This window comes from Phalacrocorax carbo, chromosome 1 (assembly GCF_963921805.1).
Source record: "Phalacrocorax carbo chromosome 1, bPhaCar2.1, whole genome shotgun sequence".
In the NCBI taxonomy this organism is placed as follows: domain Eukaryota; kingdom Metazoa; phylum Chordata; class Aves; order Suliformes; family Phalacrocoracidae; genus Phalacrocorax; species Phalacrocorax carbo.
In genome coordinates this window covers 76,807,377-76,830,589 of record NC_087513.1, presented here as the reverse complement: position 1 = coordinate 76,830,589, position 23,213 = coordinate 76,807,377, and the positions used below count along the sequence as shown (strand labels likewise).

General features: G+C 41.3%; 1 protein-coding gene across 1 annotated transcript in view; it reads left to right on the top strand.

Moving 5' to 3' along the window:
* EFCAB6 (EF-hand calcium binding domain 6) overlaps positions 1-23,213 on the top strand; it is a 109,609-nt gene that overhangs the window by 78,385 nt on the left and 8,011 nt on the right. Inside the window, 5 exon segments of the mRNA XM_064473730.1 lie at positions 2,370-2,525; positions 6,220-6,415; positions 9,617-9,805; positions 18,570-18,724; positions 18,726-18,780. Of these exon segments, the coding sequence (XP_064329800.1) occupies positions 2,370-2,525; positions 6,220-6,415; positions 9,617-9,805; positions 18,570-18,724; positions 18,726-18,780 (751 nt within the window).

Genomic DNA, 23,213 nt, shown 5'->3' with positions numbered 1-23,213 from the left:
AGTATTGCTAAAAAGCATATGAGATTTAGCATGTCCTGTGTTAACCTTCTAACAACTAATTACATGCCTGAGGGACCAGATGCCATCCAGAGGCGCCTGGAGAAGCTTGAGAAGTGGGCCCATGTGAACCTCATGAGGTTCATGACTGCACCTGGGTCAGGATAATCCCAGGTATCAATATAGGCTGGGAGATAAAAGGATTGAGAGTAGCTCTGCTAAGAAGGACTTGGAGGTACTGGTAGATGAAAAGCTGAGCATGAGTCAGCAATGTGCACTTGAAACCCAGAAAGTCAACTGTATCCTGGGCCACATCAAAAGCAGCGTGGCCGGCAGGTCAAGGGAGGTGATTCTGCCCCTCTACTCTGCTCTGGTGAGGCCCCACCTGGAGCGCTGCGTCCAGCCCCCAGCACAGGAAAGACATGGACCTGTTGAAGCAGAGAAGAGACCCTTCCAGAGAAGGGTCACAAAAATGATGAAAGGGATGGAACACCTCTCCTATTAGGACAGGTTGAGAGAGTTGGGGTTGTTCAGCCTCAAGAGAAGGCTCTGTGGAGACCTTATTGCAGCTTTCCAGTACTTAAAGGGGCTTATAAGAAGGATGGGGACAAATGCTTTAGCAGGGCCCATTGCTATAGGACAAGGGGTAATGGTTTTAAATTAAAAGAGTGTAGATTGAAACCAGATGTAAGAAAGAAATCTTCTACAATGAGGCAGTGAAATGCTGGAACAGGTTGCCCAGAGAGGTGGTAGATGCCCCATCCCTGGAAATGATCAAGGTCACGTTGGACGGGGCTCTGAGCACAGAATCACAGAATGGTAGGGGTTGGAAGGGACCTCTGGAGATCACCTTGTCCCCTGCTTCAGCAGGGTCACCTAGAGCAGGGGCGCAGGAACGCATCCATGTGGGTTTTGAGTATTTCCAGAGGAGACTCCACAACCTCTCTGGGCAGCCTGTTCCAGTGCTCTGTCACCCTCAAAGAAGTTTTTTTCTCATGTTTAGTGGAACTTCCTGTGTCCCAATTTGTGCCTATTGCCCCTTGCCCTAATCTAGTTGAAAATGTCCCTGCTCATTGCAGGGGGGGTGGATTAGATTCAAAGGTCCCTTCCAACCCAAACTATTTTATGTTACTATGGTTCTATTCCTATGAAGGAGAAAAGTAAGGCTCAGGTGCTGGCTGATGGATGGTGGCTTAACAAGGAGCAGAGTGAACTGGTCTGAGCTGTTAGATACACAGACAGAAGACTTGGTGAGAGGCTGAGGCAATAAATCATCCTTGATTATGTCAGTTACATTGTTGAACTGTATTATCACTGTAATAAGCCTTTTATACTACAAATCCTGACTCCCTAACAAACCCAGCCTCCGCACTCTGTACCGTAGGGCTGTCAGAAAGAGCAATCCCAGAGTAAATGGAGTGCAGCTGTAGGTATTAACCCAGATCCAAACTTGCTGGTTTTGTCATAAGGCTATTATCTTGTAAGTGCCAAATAGATGTAGGTAATTTATGTATACTTGGTAATCTGCATCAAGATGTACTTCACCACTATTTTAACCTACATTAATCTTAAGTGACTTTGTTGGTTGAAGACATGCAGTAAGGACAGATGTTTGTGCCTGCCTTGTCCTCTTGAGCCAAAATGCAGAGAGGCTTTTGTTGAATAAAGAGGCAGAGAGGGATATTGCTTGGGTTTCCAAAGTTTGATCAAAAGGTCCCTGATGCCATTGAAGTACAAGTGACCAAATAAAGTTGGAGGAAGAGTCAAGATTTTGAGGCCTGAATTTGATCATGTGTAAGAAACGATAAATATCTCAGAGAGGTTTTAAGGTGCTGATCCAAAGTACTCGTGAGTTATCAGAAGCTCTGCACTTCTTCCCTTCAGCATGGATCAGGCCCTGCGCTACTCCAGATTTTGCTTGGGTGTTTTTGTTGAAATATTTCTTACTAGTCAAAGTTTCAGGAGCTTTAAATTGCAGAAAGTCTGCTGCCAAACCCATATAATTTTAACAGCTGTACTAAATATTTTTTAACTCTTATCTGTACAGGATTTAAAAGAGAGCGCTGTTTTCTAGCTGCAGTTCTGAACAGGGACAGTAACCAGTTAATCACCCAAGGAGCATTTGTTTACAATGGGAGGCTTGTGTCATGCAATTCCATGTGCAAATTAAAGAGGGGGGTAGAGTGGGGGTTGCTGCGTTTGAGGTTTATTTGTTAACAATTTGGCAGTCTTTGAATGAATTATATGAACTTACCACACACAAATAAGCTCAAAATCTTTCTCTGCCCTTCCACCCCTATTTCTTGTATTTGTTTGTATCCTTTTTATCTGATTTAACAAAGGAGCTAAAATAAACATCTGCTCTCTTTCAGGGATAAATTTAGGGATTACTTCCAAGATTTCAATAAGGCCTTTCGTAAAGTGGATAAAAATAGAGATGGCTATGTAACAGTATGTGACCTGCACAGCATACTACAAGAATTCAGCTACTACCTTGATCATGATCAGCTCAGCAGTCTTCTAAACAGGTATGTATGATTACCTCCTAAACACTTCTTTGGTCACACCCAGCAAAGCCTATAGGAGTCTACTTAGTATTAAGCATATAAGAAGCTCTGTTAAAATTAATGGAGATACCCACATGCTTAAAACTGCATATAAGTGAAAAATCTTCTTAGATAATTTATTGATTCTGCAGGTAATGAGAGTGAAATGGCTTCTTAAATAAAAAGGTATGCTTTGATTATGTGTATTTGTTTGCTAGCTCGTTTTATTTAATTAATTTCAATTTAATAGGGCAGGTGTGCAAAACAGATTCTGTTCAAAATAGAGAATTAAATCAGGTTGTAAAATAGCAATAATTTTCAAATTATTCAATGCTGCTGTCATACAAAACTATACTTTTAATTTTCTGTGTTAATATAAGTAAGAAGAAAAATCACTTTAGTAGGGGCAGAAGAACACAAAGGACCTGCTCCAACAATAGGTAGCTGAGGTTCTGTGCACCAAACAGTACCCCAAAGGTCATACGCCTGGCAGCACTGGGTTTTATTCTCCAGAGCCTGCCAGACCAGACTCTTTTTTGAAAGAAAATTAACAAAGTCTTTTCACAGTTCACCTTTAATTGGGTGATCAACTTTTTATGAATCAAAACCTTAATAGGAATCTGCTGCTTGTTTCTTTCTCAAAGACCTCTTGATGATAAACACCTCCATTCATTGTAATTTTGTGCAGATTATTCCTTTCTTGATCCAAAATAATCTTTTCTAAATAATACAGAGTAGATTAGCATATGCATTTAGTTTTATTACTAAAATTTTAATGCCCACTTGGCAATTTATTTCTCCGCTGAAATGGTGTTGATTATTTCCTTTTCCACACACTGTCTCCAATATTGGAGCCAGCTTGACACGGGTAGTATGTGGGAGTGCTGTGCAGCTGCAAGATGCAAAATCAGGGCTCTTGAATATTTTTTTTTCTTACTAGCAGATATGGGGTCTATAGTTAATTTCTTTTCCAGCCTGTTTTATAAAGCTTCCTCTTTGTTTTACTGGCTCTCCCCATTAATTAGACATTCTTGTAACTGGATATTCTGGTGATTGGTAGCTGAGGCATTGGTCCCCAGTGATTTACTGTGGAAACAGATGATAAAAGTACATTACAGTAATTCAGTTTTAAACAAGAAAATCAGGATTGTGTAGTGGGGCCATCTCCTCTGTCAAGTTCTGGCTCTCTAGGACTTGCTTTGATCATAATTCTAACAAAAAAGCTGAATGCAAAAATGAAAAAAAGTCCAGCCTTTCCCCTGCAGCATAGGAATTGTCTACCTAATACATGCATGTAAAGAATCTATAGTTCTGATAACTGGCTATAAAATTATTAAAGTCTACTGAAAACCTCTCCATAGATGGCAACCGTAAGGTCAGTCTGGAATAATTCCGTGGCAGCGAACAGATCTGTATCTAAAACACCCAATGAATACTGTAGTCTGGAGACTCTGTCTTTCGATGGTAGCAAATTCCATAAACTGACTGCACTGGCTTTATACTGGATTAGCGAGAGCAGAGCAAACCCCTGCTATTGTATCCCTTGCGGCAATGAACTCTGCAGGCTCATTAGACAGGTTTGAAGTCCTTGCTTAAAATAAACCAGGTGTCTTTTCATTAAGTGGTCACAAGTCACAGGACATTGGAAGAAAGTAGCTTTTCATGAAATGGTTACTGCTATGCATCTCATCTTAGTCTTTAATGCTAAATAACTTTTCTTTTCACATATCTTCTATATACGTGAAGCTTGCCTTAATTCCACTCTTTTTATGGTAAAACATCTTTGAGTAGAAATTAATTTAGTTTGGTGACAAAGTCCTCTGCAAAAAAAAATTCCCCAAATCATATGCAGGAGCTCATCTTTCCCCATGCTGGTATTTGATAGAAAAATATATTCACTGTTGTTACCTGGAGCTATCTGTAGTCAGCTCTGTAACCCACTGAATTTCTGATGTGACAGAACATGAAATTCCCCAGTGTCTGTGATCCAGGAGATGTTTCAGCCGACAGAAGTTTGGCAAGTTGTGAGCGCAGCCTGCAGAGCCCATGGGCTGGGCTCCCAGGCACAGTCTGACCACAAGTGAGCAGAAGAGAAACCCTCACCAGACACGGCGCCATGAGTCAATGGCAGCAGCTGCTGGGCCAAATGTGCCAGCCCTCTGTGCAGCTCCAAGGGTGCACCAAAGGAGGGAGGGCCAGTGCCTGAGACACAGTGAGGCTGAGTCCTCCGAAGAACCCGTAAAATAGTCCTCTACTGGCCGGCCAAACCATGCAGGGTGAAGTACAGGTTGAGAGGGAAGGTAAGCCCTTCTGTCACAAACATAAGGAAAAGTATTGTATGGAACCTGGTTTGGTTTCCTCCCATGTGGTAGAGAAATTGTGGATATAGACCTGTGCCAGTATATCCATGAAACCTATTGCAGAGTGGTACTGGATGTCCTAGCTTGGGTCTGGTAACAGCTTTCCGGGATGTATGTGGTTCTGCTGCTTTGCCTGTGAATTGTAATGATCATGACTTATTGGGAGGCTTAAGCAGCACTTCATCATCTGCAAATCAAAGGTATTTTTGTAAAGCAGTGTGCTGGTTTTGGCTGGGATAGAGTTAATTCCCTTCACTGTAGCTGGTAAAGTGCCAAAGGCACACTGGTGTTTTAGTCGCTGTTAGGCAGCGGCTCAGCGTGGCTAAGCAGCGCCTGTAGCAGCCAGGGACCTTCCCAGCTTCCCGCGCTCTGCCACGTGGGAGGGCAGGAGGCCGGGAGGGGCGGGGCCACAGCCCAGACAGCTGACCATGACTGGCCGATGGGATGCTCATTCCATACCATGTGACCCCACAACCAGTACGTGACCGGGCAGTTGGCGCGCGGCGGCGGTTGTGGTTCGGGCACTGGCGGTGTCGGGTCGGCGGGTGGTGAGTGGCTGCATCACGGGCTCTTGGCTTTGGTTATTCATTCCCCTTCCCCTGCCCCAGGTTTCACCTCTCTCTCATTATTTTCCTTTTCATTGCATTATTATTGTTGTTGTCATTATTGTTTTATTTTAATTATTAAACTGTTCTTATCTCAACCCACGAGCGTTACCCTTCTGATTCTCTCTCCCATCCTGCCGGTGGAGGAGCGAGTGAGCGAGCGGCTGGGTGGGGCTGAGTTGCCGGCTAAACCACAACAAGCAGAAAGTCAAGGGAAACTACCAGCACTTAGTACAAGGAACACCTACTGCTCAAGGCAGTCTATTAGACTGTGTTTACATGGTGACGTGAAAAGGAGATTCAAGGACAAGGTTAGGAGCCTATGTGTCCTCTGGCCACATTGGGGATGGTAAGGTCAGCAGTTGATTGTGATCAAAATACTGTGCTGTGCTTAAAAAACCACAAAATTAATGCTGATGGACTGGAGGGTTGTGCACTTTGGCCCAGGGTAAAGCAGCTCACCTGTTGAGCATGTCAAGATTGGCCTGGATCTGCATCTGAGAGTGTGGTTGCATCTAACTGATAGGATTGATGGCTTAGACCTGAGAAGGAGCTTGGGCTCGAACTAACAGGATTTATACACTGACAGCACAAGCATACCTTGAAGTGCTGCTGCAGTACAAATAATATATCATAATAATTAAACAGTACAGACAACAGTGAGATAATGATTTAAAATCATTGATATCTCATTCTGTGTTTTTCCCTTAGCTTAGGAATCAGCATTCAGAACAGCAAGCTCTCTTATTTTGATTTCCTGAGAGCAATTGATGATGGCAGAGCATCTAAATACCAACAGAGACAAAAGCAGGCTGCACCACCTGCAAGCTTTACAGCACTCAGCTTAGAACAGACACTAATTAAGATAGAAGAAATAGTTGCATCATCTTATGGTTTGTTGTACAAGGTAAGTTTCACACGGTCACTGCATTTTATTTAATCTCTATTTTTTCCTGCCTTTCTGGGGACTAACCCAAAGGCTTCAAAACCTTTCTGCCAGTAACTGAGCACTACAAACAACCTTGGCCTATGTAGAAATAGCATCTGACAACTGCAGACTTTTTAATTGATTCTGGTATCTCCACAAAACAAGCATATTAAGTCAAGCCTAGATGTTTTGTGAAGGTAAAGATTGGGAAGGAAAAAGCAAATAGCAAATTATTAGGAAGGACCCTCCTCTCTTCCCCAAATGCCTTTTCCTCCTCCAGTTTTCTGTAAATTTTGTCCCAAGCATGTAAATATCCCATATTTCAAATAGCTCTGAGCTTCCTAAGCTGAGACTTATCATATCTAGATATAATGTGCTACTGCAGGCAGTCATTATGGTTTTATCAGCGTGAGGTGAAAGGATCGTGTAGCAAGTGAGGGTACAGACATGTGATCAGATGTGAGCACATTATAGTGGCTGCAGAAGTTAGCACCTGTCAGCTGGGGCTCTGCTGTTGGCCACTTCTGACTCTGACACAGACAGATAAAATGCATTAGCTGTTGAGCAGGTGGTTTTCCCACCTGCAAAACGAGAACAATAAAAATAGCACTTCTCTCTAGAATTTTGAAAGCCCTGAGTGAATAAATGCTGCATGTTGAGCAGTCTTAGACTGTTGTGTTGGAGTCTACTGAACTGGAGCAGCCCCTTGACTAAATAATTCTTGATGCCACAGTAAGATTGTTTTCAAGCATGGGAAAGAATAATCGAAAAGACCTTGAAGGAAACATTCCTATCACAAAGAACTGTAGAGCCATCTCGTCTGCACCTGCAGTTTCAGGTCCGGTGTAAGCTCATGGCTTTAGAGGCAGGCTTATGTCTGCAAAGGTGGTCTCGCTACCCTGGTATCCCCAGCAATGCAGTCCTCCTGCCTGCCTTGTGTCAAAACCAGTACTTGTCTTCCTGCCCAATGACCTGGGTCAGGGAACTTCAGCCTGACAAAAGCCTGATTAGTTGTGCACGGCCATGGGAGAGCTGCTGCCCGCACAAGGGAGGGGAAGGGAACAGTGACTGGGAGGACGATGGGGGTAGAAATTCCCTGTCATCTATGGCTGCATTTCTGAAATCTCAATCTGTAGATTCTGTCCTGCAGTTAAAAATAACACAGGCTTCCAACAAAGATGTCACAAGTGATGTCACTGGTACAAGCACCCCAAAAAAAGTACTACCATGGGAGATGCTGTTTCTTTACCGAAATCTCTTTCCATCCTATTTGGAGACTCCTGTGACATTTGTAAATATTGGGGCCATGTTGCCATTTTTGGCCAGATAGACTAACTATTGAAGAGGATACTGAAATACCTATATAATCACTTCACATTTTTCATAGTAAGGGGGGAAAAAAAATCATCCTTCCTGATAAACTCAATAGCACAGGTTAGTGTTTGTTAAATTTTAATTGAAGACAATATCTGTCCTCTCATGTCTTGGGAATGGAGAAAGGTCACAGTTTTGTCTGCTGAGGGTATAATTTGAAAATGACTTTTGGCATGAACAAATCATCTATTTAGTCTTTTAGGATATGTTTTGGTGGTTCATATAACTTCAGGGACCAAGGGATTTTCTCCATGGAGAGCCAAACTTTGTTCACCACGCTATGGAAAATCCAAACTTCTTATTTCCCTTACATGAGAAAATAAGGAAGTTCTTGATTTTCTTCTGAGCCATTTTTTTGAGTAATAGTTGCTGCCACCTATGTGATGGGGGACTTTAATGACATAAGCCTATAACAAAATATTTAGTTAGAAAGAGGCAGATCTGAAAGCACAGTTCCTAGAGTCCAGCTAGTTGAAAAAAACCCATCACATCTGATCCACAACACTTCTACAACTCAATACAGACCTTTGAAGTTTCATAACAAATAGTTTAAGAGTTCAGGTGGGTCCTCTGCAGTATAATAATTTCCCATTCATTTTCACCATACTTAGTGCAACACTGTATACTCAGTGCTTTGTTCTTCCCGGAAGACTTTCAGTATGTAAGCAAAGATGAAACTTTCATATTAAGATGTTACAGAATCCTCTTTAGTGATCACAGGATTCCTTTCCAGTGACTTTTGGATGTGGTAGCATTTGTTTTCCCAGTAGACACGGTTCATGTACATTAAAATATCAATTTTTAAACCCATTATTTAGAACAGTTCTAATGCTAAAACATAAAAATTACTGTATTACACCAATATTCTATAGTTTTAGCAGACTAATAGGACTTTAACCTGAAGTTTTGAAAGGTGTAATATTCATTTACAGTTATGGAATCTGTCATTTTTATGTGCAGCACCATAAATAAGGGGCAGAATAAAGCAAGGGGGCACAGTAAGTCAGTATCAGCTGGGCAGAATGAGAGTGGATATGATGGAGACGACCCACAACTTTTCTAGACCTTGGTATTTCTGCCGCTCATTTGGACTATTCTCTTGCATGACTTCTGCTGCAACTGTGCTAAACCTAATCTGTTTCCCCTGGGGAACCTTTGGAAAACTCCCACAAAGAACATACCATGCATTTTGTGCAAGGGAGGATGAGAAGAGAGCAAGTAAGCCTTCAGGATGAGCTGGAGCTAAAGAGGATGAAGGACTACTGAGTCCTTTAGGGAACAGAAAACAAACCTGCCTGTCCTGGAACAAAGGGGGAATTATTGGTGGGGCGGGGAGGCGGGAAGGTATGTGGCAGGGAAAAAAAGGCGAATTAAATATGCTCAGGTGAGTTTAATTTAAAATATTTTAATTAAAATTATTTAAGGCAGCCCTTAAATAATTTTGTTTGTTTTCCCTCTAATTTTAATGAATACCTTTTCTGGAATGTTTAGATACTTGATATAATGCCTTTTTGCTTTTACTGTAGGTTGTTGCTTATTTCCATATTTATATTTCCATGTGGTACAGAAATACAGGCTATTTTTGGCTTATTTCAACAACTGCATCTCATTTTTAAAAGAAAGGAATGCTTCAAACTAAGTAAGGTTCTGAGAACTGTGTTTTGTTTCTTTATGTATAAAACACCTGCAAGTAAAAGGCATATGGATCTCAGGTAATTCCATGTGAACTGTGAAATGGTTGCTAAAAAATACTTCTCTTTTGGGACGCCTGGGTTTGCTTAAATAATTTGAATTCTCGGTTCTCAGGCATTTTCTCTACTTGATAAAGAAGGCACTGGAGTAATTAAAGCACTGGAATTTTGGCAAGTGCTTGACCATTTTTGCTTTGAATTATCAGACAAGCAGTTCAGGCACCTTGTCAAGAACCTTTACCTTTGTGAGGACTTCATGGTAGACTGGAAAGTTTTCCTAAAAAATATAAACCACCCCAGAGAGGTAAGAAGAGCTACCAAACCATAATGTATTTCTTTAAAAGCTACGATCTGATGTGTGAGAAGTGACTGACTGACTGACTAAGCATGCAAAATTCACATATCTTTCTGTCGATCTCGGTTGAAGTCCGTCGAAGCCCTTGTCTCCTTACAAACTGCTCTCAGAAGCTAAGTCTTGCACTCATGTAGATTTAGGTCTGTACATGTGGCAAGCTGAAAACATAACCACGGAAACAGCCAGATTGCCCCAGTGGGGCTACATAGGATGTGGGATACCCAAATATGCCAAATGATCCCTGACCCGTCTACATGGACTGGCAGGGCCTGGACAAAAAAAGTGAGTGGAGTGCGAAGCCCACCAGGTTCTTGGTGCCAAACAGTAACAGCAGTGTAGATGCAGCAGGAAGGTTAAACACAGAGATTAGTCAAGAACAGAGAAAATCTTGACTGCAGTCATGGACAGAGTCTTCTGATCCTCTGAATATGCATGTCACAACAAATCAAAACTAGAGTTGCTGTTTCTCTGTGGCAGAGGTTTGTGTCCACAGTGTCTCACTTGGAGTCATTCACTTGGTGCAGACCGCAGGAACAGATCCTTCTGTTCATAATCACATCCTTTTATCTGTGCAGCAGTCCTTACTATGTTTGTAAACAACAGAGGTATTATCAAAAGGTGTAAGTGAAAGAAGTCTCTGTCCTATTTTAATTTCACAGTCCTTCCCTTTCCTTTGGCTTCTCCCCTCTTAGTCTGCCTTACCCAGTGGGAATTGGGTATAAGTAGATCTGGGGGTGCAGGAGACCAAGTTACATTACCTTACAGCTCATTTCTGAAGTTGGCTAAGGATGTGAAGTCTGGCTACTAGCTAGTTCAAAAGCTGTTCTTAAAAAAAAAAAAAAAAAGAAAAAGAAAAAAGTAAGTATTAACTTGCATCTTATGTTCTAAGAAGTAACTATGTTTCATTTTCAAAAGTATATGCTTGAAGCACAAATAAAATGAGAAAAATAATAATCATCACCCAATGGAAAACCATATAAAAAGCCTACCACTTTATTGCCATGGTGATAATAGAATGTTGTACTAAACAACATTCTGTATAGAGCTATACAGTGATTAAATCTTGTGTCATAAAGTAGCTGGAAAGCCAGTGAGATCACGTCCTGAGTCGAAGTCTGTCAGGCTACTTCAAATAATGGCAGGGCTGGAGTGATTCACGAGAGAAGGAGGGAGATAGGACCACAGGTTTCGAATGAAGGAGGACCCATAAACAGCTCCAAACGCTTGTAATGTGTTATAAGCTTTTGTAGCGGATTAGAGACGTTATCTATGCATGTCAGTTACCAATAGGCATAGCTTTACCAAAGTGCTTATAAGTGTAGCTTTATTTAAAATTTTATAAGGTTGCTAAAATGTATTTTATTCTCTGTAAATTTAGCATTAATATTTATAGTAGTGTAACTGTTACTTTGTCCTTAGTGGCAGGACTACATTTAATTATAGTTATTTAAAAAATAGTTGGGGATTTTTAAATATTTATATTTTCAGCTTATTAAAATTAAAATGCAATCTTAACAGATGTAATAGATTACATGGTTCTCAAGTGTAAAACAGTGGAGTACTTTGTATAGGTCAGAAAATGCCGCATTTCCCCCTTTCCTGCTTTTATGCTGATATAAATTCAGTAAGTTTCAACTGAGTCATACCAGCACAAAGACCAGTTTTATGAAATATAACATATCTGTATAATTATTTTAAGAATGTATTGGTGTGCTGTAATATTGACCCACCAGCAAGCTTTCGTGTTAACTTTAGAAGAGGTAGCTGCTTTTGTTAGGGAAGGTTTTGCTGTAATGCTTTCTCATCCTTAAAGTAGGTGTTAAGCCTCCTTAACAACTTGACAAACTGCACAATTCCTGGGATCAAACTCTGCAACAGTGTACATTTTAACACAAAGTCTCTTTAACAGTCAGCCCTCCAAGGCCATGAATACTTTTGACCTCAGCTTAGCAAAAAAGTAAGCTATCTCCACATCTTTCAGGAGATACTTGGTCCATGACAGGACTGGAGCCTGTACTGTTTTTTTCAATATTATGTGTTCACCTTGAACAGTTGTCTGTGTTGTGTTAGGGGTAGAAGGGATAAATCCATCATTAAAATCTCAAATTAATCCACAAGGGAACATTTTTGAAAAGACAAAACAAATACGAACCAGGTTCACGGTGCTGTTTCAGCTTCCAGATGCTCTTAAATCTCATGTTTTCATTTTGGGTTCAACCCAAAATTTCCCACGCCCTTGCAGTTTCATCCCACCCTGGGTTGAGATGTATTCCTGGGCTCCTGTGCAAGTTCTGAGAGACGGCTGGTTGTTAAATTTTTCACTTCATCCAAACACGCTACAATTTTGGCCTGTAAAGTATGTATCTAAATTAATGAGGTATGCAACTCATTCAGGCACATTAGGAAAACTGATCATTACGCTATACAATTTGATCACTGAAGTATATTAAAAAGTAACAAGTAAAGTATGCAGCTTGATCATTAAAGTATGGAAAATTTACTGAACTAGTAAAGTATGAGCCTGGGATGACTTTCGTCTCAAATGGCACCTCATAAATAAAACCCACAACCACAAAGGCAAACATTCACAAACCCAAAAGCTATACAGGCTTAAGATGTATTTTTTCCTCAGAAAACAGCTGAATAAGGGGAGATGAAAAAAATCTCGTGGAAATTATTTCTAAATGTTTTATGTGTCATGTGGATGTTTTGATGGCTTTGACATATGTTGATGAGCTTTACATTCTGATTAACACTCTAGCATACACACTAGAGCAGCTGTATATGAGCAGGATGCCTACTGAAATACAGCTCTGTAGGGCTGTAGGGCTATACTATACAAAAATAGAACTGAAGGAATGTAAAGTATTTTAAGCAATATGTTTGCATCTTAATATTCAGACAAGAAAGAGCCAAGGTTATGGTGCTTAGCTTGGATCTTGTTAACCAGCTGCAGAAGAGCTGAGGAAGGGGACAGAGAGGATTTTGTCTTAGGTGAGATGCTATTAACCACCAGTGGACTCTCTGAGTACATTTGTAAAAGTCCAGACCCTGGAGCTGGGACTATGCATCATACACTTTTCTTGACTGACCTGCCAATCCTGTGATTAATAAGGACTGAGTGGAGCTCTTCTGCATTAAAGTAAGTGGCTAATGCAGTCCAGCCTAATGAAAGCTTTACTTGGGAACCAGACCTCCCCAAAAGAAAATGTACTCGCATGTCCTTCCCCACTGTGAGCTATTTCAGACGTGGAAGGGGAAAAAAGTAAAGAATGTGTTAAAGGCAATAGTTCAGGGCACACCGGTCAGGTCTAGACCAGCAAGGTGTCCATACAGGATCAGCACAGCTGCACTATAGTGGGGAGTATATGGGGAAAGGAGGGATTATGATCAGGGCCAAACTATTTGTTGTTTAGCCTTTCTGGAGCCGAGAGAGATGAGTGATTTGCTGCAAGCTTAGTAAACCTTCACCTGTCAAGTCCAGCAGTGAGTAGAAAGAGAGCAGGTCAGGTTTAGGAGATGTCAGAGAGAAGGGAGACATCATCATTTGTGCCCATTCAAGGGCAGGAACTGAGAGAAGAAGGGGTTTGCTGACACACAAGCCTTGCAGCTGACAAAGGGAATTACTGGAGTGAGTCGAAACACATTCAGCAAAGCTTGTTTTTAAAAAAAGTGTTTTCATGCAAAATGATGAAACTTGGAAATCAGATTGACTTCCAGGACTTCTTTGCAGAAAACTTTGCAGAGCATTTCAATATTAAATCAGGCATTTTATTTAGCTTTGTCCTGAACTTTCTCTTTCTGTACTAAACTCTCAATTTATGGTTGTATTTAGCTTCCTGTTCTGAGTTTCTCTGCAGTCTGTCTCATGCTGCAGAATGCCGCCTTCACCAGCTGAGTGCACTTTGTTTTCAGCCAGTTCCACCTAATCAACCTGCCTACAAAACTGCCAGCTTGTTTGTTCATCCCTTGATGCTCTTCCTGACAGAGAAGGCACCCTGCTTCTCCTTGGACCAGTACCCATGAGAGGATTCCCCCTAGTATATCAAGTTTACACCTCTTCTTGAAGCCTGGCACTGTGAGAACTGTACCTCGAGGTCCAGGACTAGTTTCTGCTATTCGCTAGTTAAAAGCATGTGTACACCTCCTCTGTTGGCCATGCTGCTGGTGGAGAGTCTACAGAGCCAAAGCCACTTGCTTTCACATCACGTTGCTCTCAGCAGTGGCTGCTACAACCCCTTCCTGTAAAATACAAACAAAATAGCTTCCTTGTGATCTTGGAAACTATTCCTAAATCAAAAGAGGGGACAGCACTGACACAGCTTACCAGCACCATGAATGGAGGGTGGCTGTGTTGTGACTCCCCAAACACTGGTTTGCTTGCAAATGATGAAATGCAAAGAGTGCAACTCTGAATGTATCTGTTGTAAACATTTAGTTTTGGAGCTCAAAAAACCCATGTAACAGAGTAGTGACATCCTCAGTCTTTCCACAACCTTGCTTCCTAAATTCAGCAGTGTTACTAACCCAGCCCTTGTGCACTCTGTTTAGTGTGGGGCACTGAGTTCATTTTGTGACCAAAATCTACCTGTGAAATTACAGCAGAAATACAGAAGGACCTGCTCTACAGGGACAGTGCTTTTCCCTGTCTTGGGGGGTGGGAGTTTTACAGCTTTGTTCATTACTCACTGTCGAACCTCTGGGCCCTCCTGGTCCGGGCCACTGATTTGATCAGAAAACTGACTGTCATCAGTCATGACTCATTGCACCAGCAGCAGAGGTTAGCAGGCCTGCTTGATTATGTCCCTACCCTCAGTCAGCAGCACCACAAACTTTGCCTGTCCTCATGTAAAACAGCCATGCTCCAGGGAAATACCCCTTCTGGGATACCTGCATGTTTGTATCTGTTTTCCAGTGTTACATCTGCTTCAGGCTACAAAATGTTAAAGATTTCCTTATGCCGTGATCTAACTCCATGTTTCCCTTTATCCATAGCAAAACCGATTTGAAAATTTCCCTTCCTTGCCCCTGCTCTCCTGTGCAGTGCACTCCCTGTGACTACAATGTGCTGCCCCTCATTGCGTGGGATATCTGTTTTGGGATCTTTCTTCATTGACAAGCCTGCCAAAGCCATACCTCCCTTTCTCTCTCTGTTCGGAGTAATGAAGAAAAAGGTCTAATGGAATTTTAAAACAGCAAATTGTTCCTTGGGATGGAAGACTTTCACACTATATTGACTAAAAGTAGAGGAAAAGGAGAAAGTAGGGAACATAGTATTAGACCATCAGGCATCCTACTGATGGGCAGAGACTGCTGGGGAGACAGAGGAACAGAGAAGCCTCAGTGTGGCTCCTGCTTCTTTACCCAGTTCATCCTAGGCTTAGTATTTCGTAGTTATTTAATACAATAGCTATTTTAATTACTTGTAAAGGAATGTGGCTTTTTTTCTAGATGAGGCAGGGATTGGCACGTGGGCCACCTTTGACTTGTGCAGAATCACTTTGTGAAACCATTGTATGCCATTACATATTCTAAACACTACCAAGAGTATCTTATCCCGCAAATGTGACCTCAAAACTTGAATCTGTCTGTTGCAAACAGGTGGTCAAAGGGAAAATGGTACATTACAGAATGACCCTCAATGGAGTTTTCATCTTTTATTTATAATTGGGTTTATTATTGCAAGCTCTTGCTGCACACCAGCTATCAAATCCTCAGCAGGCGTAAATCAGCACTCAGGTTAATGGAGCTAGACTGATCACTGCCAGATGAGGATACAGCTCTACTTGTAGCCCAGGGATAAAATACAAGTTTCTCTATAGTGCTGAGACCCTGAGAGCTAGAGCAGGCTGGCTGGTGAATTACTGGTTATCTGAATGTGAGCAGAAAATGCATTTCCTAATCCACACTCGGGAAACTAACTGCTGCTTCCACACATCTTTAGGGAAGAGCATTTATGGAAAACAACTTGAAGATACCTGTTGTTAAGCTAAAGGAGGGCCCATGGGCTAAGCACAGAAGCCTCTAAAACTCTGTAGACTGTCAAAAGGATGATTACCTCTGGCAGAGGTCATTCTCACGTACAAAGAGGAAAATGCATCCTTTTTCAGGGGAAGATATAAGGGCTTTCTTGTGTAAGTTGTTTCCCAAGACCTTTGCTTTCTGAGCCTCCCCAGAAAGGGAGGGAGGCCAGAATTGTGACAGGGCAGGGAATAGGACCAGAGAAATTGTAATTTCTCTTGATGTACCGATTTACTTTGTAATTAAGAATTCCTCTTAATAGAAAAATCTTCCAGAAACAGGAAGGAGCTTCACTGAGCAGGTGTGGGTGGCAGAGCCTTCTTTTATTACTAATCAGCATAGTTATGCCATTTATAGAAAAGGACATGAGGCTGTGCAAGGAACTTTCTAAAGAAGAAAAATACACCCCTGCTTTGAACAGCAAGCACACTACATAGGGTGGCCCATAAGAAAAGCCACATCATAATGCCTACCCTCTCTTGGTGAAAGCAGGAGGTGAAAGTTGATTTACGTGGTCCTGCCAAGGCAGTCTCAAATTCTGTTAGGAAGGGCAAGAAAGCCTGTGAAGAGCTGAGCAGGGCAGTCAGGTAATCTGGACTTCACATCTTACGGCAGCAGCTGGCATTGGCCATGGTATGGGGCAGGTAATGTTCAGAGGCCGCGTGGTAGTCTGAGAAGCTACAAAGCAGGAGTGGGCTGCAGAGTCCTGGCCCCTGAATTCTGAAGTGATATACGTACAGAGCTCGATGGGATGAGTGGAACACATGTCAGTGAATACTGATCATGTAGGTTGGAAAAGACCTTTAAGATCATGGAGTCCAACTGGTAACCTAACACTGCCAATTCACCACTGAACCACATCCCTAAGCACCACATCCAAACATCTTTTAAATACCTCCAGGGATGGTGACTCAACCACTTCCAGGGGCAGCCTGCTCCAATCCCTGACAACCCTTTCAGTGAAGTAATATTTCCTAATATCCAAAATAAACCTCCCCTGGTGCAGCTTGAGGCCATTTCCTCTCATCCTATCACTTGCTACTTGGGAGAAGACACTGACCCCCACCTCACTACAACTTCCTTTCAGGTAATGCGTGTCCCACACATATGTTTTATATAAAGCATGGTTAATATTGAAAAGTGTTATTTGCATCTGAAGATAACAGAGTCTTTTCTGATTAGGAGGCAGGTTTCTTGCAGTTCTGTAAGAAACACATTTTCTTTTCTACCCAGTTATAATGATCATGTGAGATGTGACAAGGAAACAAGAGCACAGGACCAAAAGCCATCTGTTTCTTTTTTGGTATTTCATATTGCATGGAGCAAGAAGGTGGCAAAGCTTATGTGCTTGAACATGGGGGTATAAAATATGATAGTAACATTTAACATGCTGTAAAGAAATGTCTTTGAACCAAAACCAGATTTTTTTGTTGTTGTTGTTTTTACCATGACCTGTTACCCCAGCTATAGTAAAACTGACTGCCACTGGTGTTTGTGAAAACTTTGTTATATAAGATATTTTACATATTTAGTTTAGACAGTGCAGTGCGTGGAAAGTCAGCTTCTATTCCTGAAAATAAGTAGTTTCTTCTTCAAAATTCTGATTCTGGTTTTTTTTATTATTATTATTCCATATTGTGTCATTCCTGAGACTACTTTTATAAGTAAAATTTGGCTTCATTCTAAAAACTGAAGTTTACTGCTAATTCTGGAGGTAGAATGTAAATGTTGATTAGATTTAATTGATATTTAACTTCGTGAAACATAGCCTTTTGCATGCACAGTTAGACTTTTGGTATTCTCAGGTATGTCGATACCAAAGCCTAGCAGTGCTTTACTCTGCAGTTTATTCCAACTGACTGTATTTTATCCTTTTTATTTCTGGTTGCCATATGACCTTTTACTGTGTTTACCCAAAGTGTGGATTTCCGCCCTGCAGAATGCATAATGGGGGTTTAGTTAGCAATAAGCTCCAGTGGTAGGTTTTAAAAGCCATACACCAGTGTTAGATTTGAAAGCAACATGCTGAAAAAGGGGGTTATGCACATCTTGCATTAGCATTAACACACGCGTACCCAACCCTTTCTCTTCTTTCCCCTTACACATTCTGTACCTTTGCAGCCTTCAATTGCATCATTTAGTCAGAGTATCCCTACTGTGGATGACCAGATTAAAAAATACCGCCATAAATATACCTGGAACTTAGAAAGGAAAGGGAAATAATTGCCCTCGCTTTCATCTCAGGACTGAAGTGCCTTTTCAGTCAAAGAGATTTCCACTGCGTGCTAAAGACTATTCAGATGAGAAGAATACGTTTAGGATATTTGGGCTAGTTAGCGCTCACTTCCCTTTTTTCTGCATTAACAGAATAGCCCTCTTTGTAAGATCACCCAATTTTTTAGACCTTTGTAAAGGTTTAGGTCAGTCTTAGAGCCCTGTGCTTTTGTTGGCCTGTCACCAGTTGGATCCCATTTATAGAGAGCCTATTTTTCCCTTAACTACTTGCATAGCCCCTTTTCTCTTTTGTGGTGCAAGCCAGAATTCCTGGAAGCAGGTTTTACTGCCTGCGGGATCTCGAAGGCCACCTCCTCCATGGACGTTTCCCTCTTTGACTGGCTGAATGCCACACTGCAATTTATAATTTATTCAGTGGATCCATTACTGATTCTCTGTGTATTTTTTTTTTGTCTAGACTGAGGAAGGGCAAAAAGTCAATCCACCTAAGTCTTCTTGGGAGCTGTCAGAGAGAAGCATCCTCTCACAGATACGAGAAGTAGTGACTTCTGGTTTTAACACAATTACACAAGAGTTTAAAGTTATTGACTCTTCAAAAGATAATACAGTATCAAGAGGAGTTCTGGGAGATATGTAACTGACATTTTCAGTGTCTGACTGAAGAACAAGTAAGAAAACTATGTTATTTTGTCTTGTTAAGTGTACAAATGGGTAAATTGGCGTTGGCTGGACACCTGTGTTTGCATGCTGTTGTGTAGAGGCAAGTAGTTTAAAAATTTGGATGAAATGAAATGAAAATGTCTTGAGACTATCATTCCATGAACATTTGTTGCTACATTTGGGGGAGATTATTTTTTCCCTTATCTCTGAGTTCGGTTATCAACTATAATAATCGCAGGCTTTCTAAAGCAAAGTCACAGAGATGCTACTGCTAATAGTGAAGGTGTGAATTTAAAGCACAGTAGTTCTCTTTAGCTCTTTATCTCTATATTTGCTATTTTAAAAGTTTCTTTTTTCAGTTTTAAGTTAATCCACTTCCACTTGGCGGGGAAAAAAAAAACCTTCTCGGCATGGAATAAAAAGTACTTCCTTGGGGAGCTAATGCAAATTCCTTTTTCTGAACAGCTATTTTGTCCTACTCTCCTTTGTCAAAGAAAGGGGCAAGCATTGACATTTCCCGGCCACCTCTCAGCTACTTTTATGGGTTAAAGATTCCCCCAGATTAGTGTCAGCAGAGTTTATGTAACCTTGAATTTAGCTTGAGTGACTGAAGTCATGGCATGAATCTGGCAGTACAAACCATCCGATTAGCCCAGTGCTAATCTCAGGGGAACCCAAGAGGCCAGTCTTTCATAAGATTCTGCTTCTGCTGAACTTAAAATGAAAAGAGCCATTTTTTATCTTTGCTAATGATGGTTCAACATGATTTTTCCCAGTCAAAAAAACTAGCTGAATAATAAAACAGAGGGACCATTGACTAAAAGTTTTCAGATCTTACTTAACAGCACCCTAACCTTCATGCTCATGATTGCATCAATGCCATTTGGCAGCAAACTGAAAGACAAGACATAGAGCCTCCAAACCCATATGCATGTCTGCACTACAGATTATTTTGGTACTTTGCTCATTCAGACATATCCCCTGATTTCTTGGCCCTGTACTTCCCACCAACATTTTTGAATATAAATTGCAGAAAGGAGTCGGCCTGTTTCTAATTACAGCAAAGATTGAGGGTCTGCCATGCTATCAGGTGCTGCTATGCATGTGTTTAGTTGCCGATGAAAGCACTGAAAAAAAAAACTATTTTCCTCTTCCCCCTTGAAAATAGCAGAAAAAAAAAATCTGAATGGCCTGTATACTCTATTCCTAGTAGCCACACTTCTGATGAGGTACCAAGTGCAAGTTACTCACCCAGCAAGCGCTGGGGTGAGCTCACATCTGAGCCCTGGCCGAGGCAGAACATACACCTTCCCAAGCTGTGAAAAATCTCTTGGTTTTTCTCTTTTTTTGGAAGCAGTAAGGCAAGCATCTCCAGCTGAAGAGTCCTCCAGACTAGATCCTGTCTACACTCAAGAAGAAACGAAGGGACACAGGAGCTATTTTATACATAAAAGAGCCTCAGACAAGTGAAGAAAAAAAATCTTGATAGAAACTGTCATCCATAATAGCAACGAGAAGCAGGCCTGAGGAGCCTCAATTATATAAGCAGCAGCCTCTGTGTGAGTGAGACTCAAGCCCTGTATCTCCAGAGATATTTTGATTTTGACAGGCCTCTCAAAGATATGCCTACGTGTATCTATATGAAGATGCCCCAGGAGAGCCTTCCAATCTGGGTACAGGGTTTGCCACTGCTAATCCAAACCCCTGTCGTTTCAGGCAGTTGTCGCTGCTCAGAGTTGTTAGAGAAGTGTTACTAATAGTCATAGTCTAGATGACTTCACAGAAAACGTCTTCTTTTATCCTTTTCTGGGTGATGGCTACTTACCGTTTGCTATTAGCAAGGCTCAGCTGGAATCTGTATTGAGTAGTGGATGAAGAATTTCTTCCTGAAGTTTGGCTTCTTGGTCTTCTGAATTTCTGATGCCGTGACCGTTTTCATAAAAGACTGAGGATGGTAAACACGTTGCAAGAAAGGCATTAATATCTTGCCGACTGACATCCCCCTTTTTATCACAGGCACTTTTCTCCTCGCTGCTTGAACTCCTTTGACTTGCTTGAACTATCTGCAATCCCCCAAATGGGTGTTGAAATAGTTTCTAACTATAGCTAACCCAGCTCATCAGGGTATTGTTCTATTTAATTGAAGTTTGTAATACACTTTGAGATCCTCGTATGAAGTGTGAAGTATAATCACAAGCGCAAAATAGAATTGTTTATAATTCATAATGTGGCAGCAGCCAGGCCAATGGGGGAAAGTTGAAAGGAAATTCAAAATGTATCCTTTGCCCTTTGAAGTTTGACTGCAACTTGGCACATGCATCAAAGAGGTGACTAGTTTCCTTTAGGGTCTAAGTCACTGCTGAAAAAGATCAAATCAAAAGCAATGTGAGGCTCCCAATTAGATTTATATTAAAAATCAATAATAAAGACCATAAAAAAGCATGCTGATGACTATTGAAACACACAAAATGAGTGCAGCTCATTTAAGGGCAGGCTCTGATAATCCTTGCTTTGATTAGTAGCTTATATCATGAGTAGTCCCATTTAATTCAGTGCAGCGACTTACTGAATAAAGTGCCATTCAGCAGGAAATCAGCCCAGGCTCATCCTTACAATTCCATATGTAGCCCAGAAGGTGGGCTACCTGCCCTGTGTCAGGCTGAGCAGCCACATGGACCTCCACAGGCAGGAGAAGCAAGGATAGCAGCTGCTGCAGTCAGGTCTTCTGTAGGCTGGCTGTATTGTAGAGGTACAGTTCCTGGCCATACATCGCAACTATATGTGATTCAAAAGGCTGTAAAGATTTCCTGCTTTGTTCTTTCATGCTGATTCATTTTTGCCCTCAGGGTGAAATAATTTGTTGATGCAAATACAATAACTGAGGAACCTTAATGGCCTCCTGAGATGGTGATATAACTTAGGTGCACCTGATAGCATGAGAAATTCGCCTCAATGGTACTTAGCCAGGATACAAGTGCACCATGTATTTGATTTACATCTCATGTTAAAGCGTTATTCTTATATACTGCAACTCAATCACTGTGTCTAATCACAGGGTTTAGTAGTTTAAACAGCACACTCTGGGCCCAATTCAATTAAAAAATGTCCTGCAGAAATCCTTTTTTCATTGTTTTCCCAGCCTTGTGCAGGCTTCTGCAGAGAAGCTGTGATTTTATTTTTTTTTTTAATAAGATGGGCCCTAGGATTCCTTCTATTCCAAGGCACCCTCTCCCTTTCTTTTTGATAAGTTTTGTCATATCCTTAGTACATAAGGGGATTCTGTTGTTGTAAAACTAGCATTTACAAAAGTAATCTTTTGCTTCTTTACTCGTTTGAAAATCTTTGGAACACAGTGGATGTCAGCACTGGTGGATGGTTGAAGTGTCAGGACTGTTTGAAGAAGTCCAGCTCAGAACTTGTAACTGTGCCATCAAGCGCTGCCAGGGCAGCTAGTTCTGCAACTTCTACCAAGCCAGCTACCCATGCCATGCAGGAGCCACGTGTGTCTTCTCAGCCTGAACGTACCAAGACATCATCTTCTCTAGTAGGGCAAAAGAGTGTATGTTTGTTTTATGAGTTTTCTGGGTTTTAGTTCCTGTGTGTAGGCTGAAAATAATGCCTGTGGAACTCAGTGAAGGTTTTCTTGTTGATTGCCCATGAAATCAGGCACAACCACCTGTCAGTAAGCAAATGAGGTAATTTGCAAAACTGTGTTACAATGGCAAAAATTGGCCCATATAGTAAAGTCAAAATATATATGACGATTTATACCTATAGCATTCCCTGCTGTTACCGTACACATATCTGTCAGAGCTGGTTGGCAAATAAAATTTCTGTGTTTAAGCACAATCAGATTTCCAAGAACAAAGTAAACAGCCCAAATTACAAAGACCCAATAGCTGCAAAAGTGGCATTAAAAAATATAGATGGCTTATTTGTGATCATCTGACAAAGCTAGGTAGGACTGGTAGTTGCAGTCTTCTAATCGGTGTTCGCTGGCCTGTCCAAAAACATTCTCATGGTCTTGCTTGCTTTCTGGTGGATGCCAAATTACAGACGTAAATGTCTGATAGTCTGACTGATAGACTTGCCATGAAGGTCAGTAATCTAAGAGAGGCAAGAGAAGTGGATTAGGAATGCAGTCGTTTTGCTTCATTTGTGCGTCCATACCTATACTTCATGTCAATAATGCACTTTGGTCCTCCCCACTGCCATGCTGGCCTCTCACCCTAGTGCTAGAATTCACAGAAAGGTGGGGAAATTATTACATGCAGAAAAATTAAATATCCCCCTTGTGGAGCTCCACCTACCTATTCCATGTTCTTTGGCTACAACCAAACCTACAACAGAAAATAAAATATTTAGAATTATTCAGTGCCTGGAACATGCTTGGATTTTCTGACTACTTCTACATGGAGATGTTTAGCTACTGAAAAAGAAA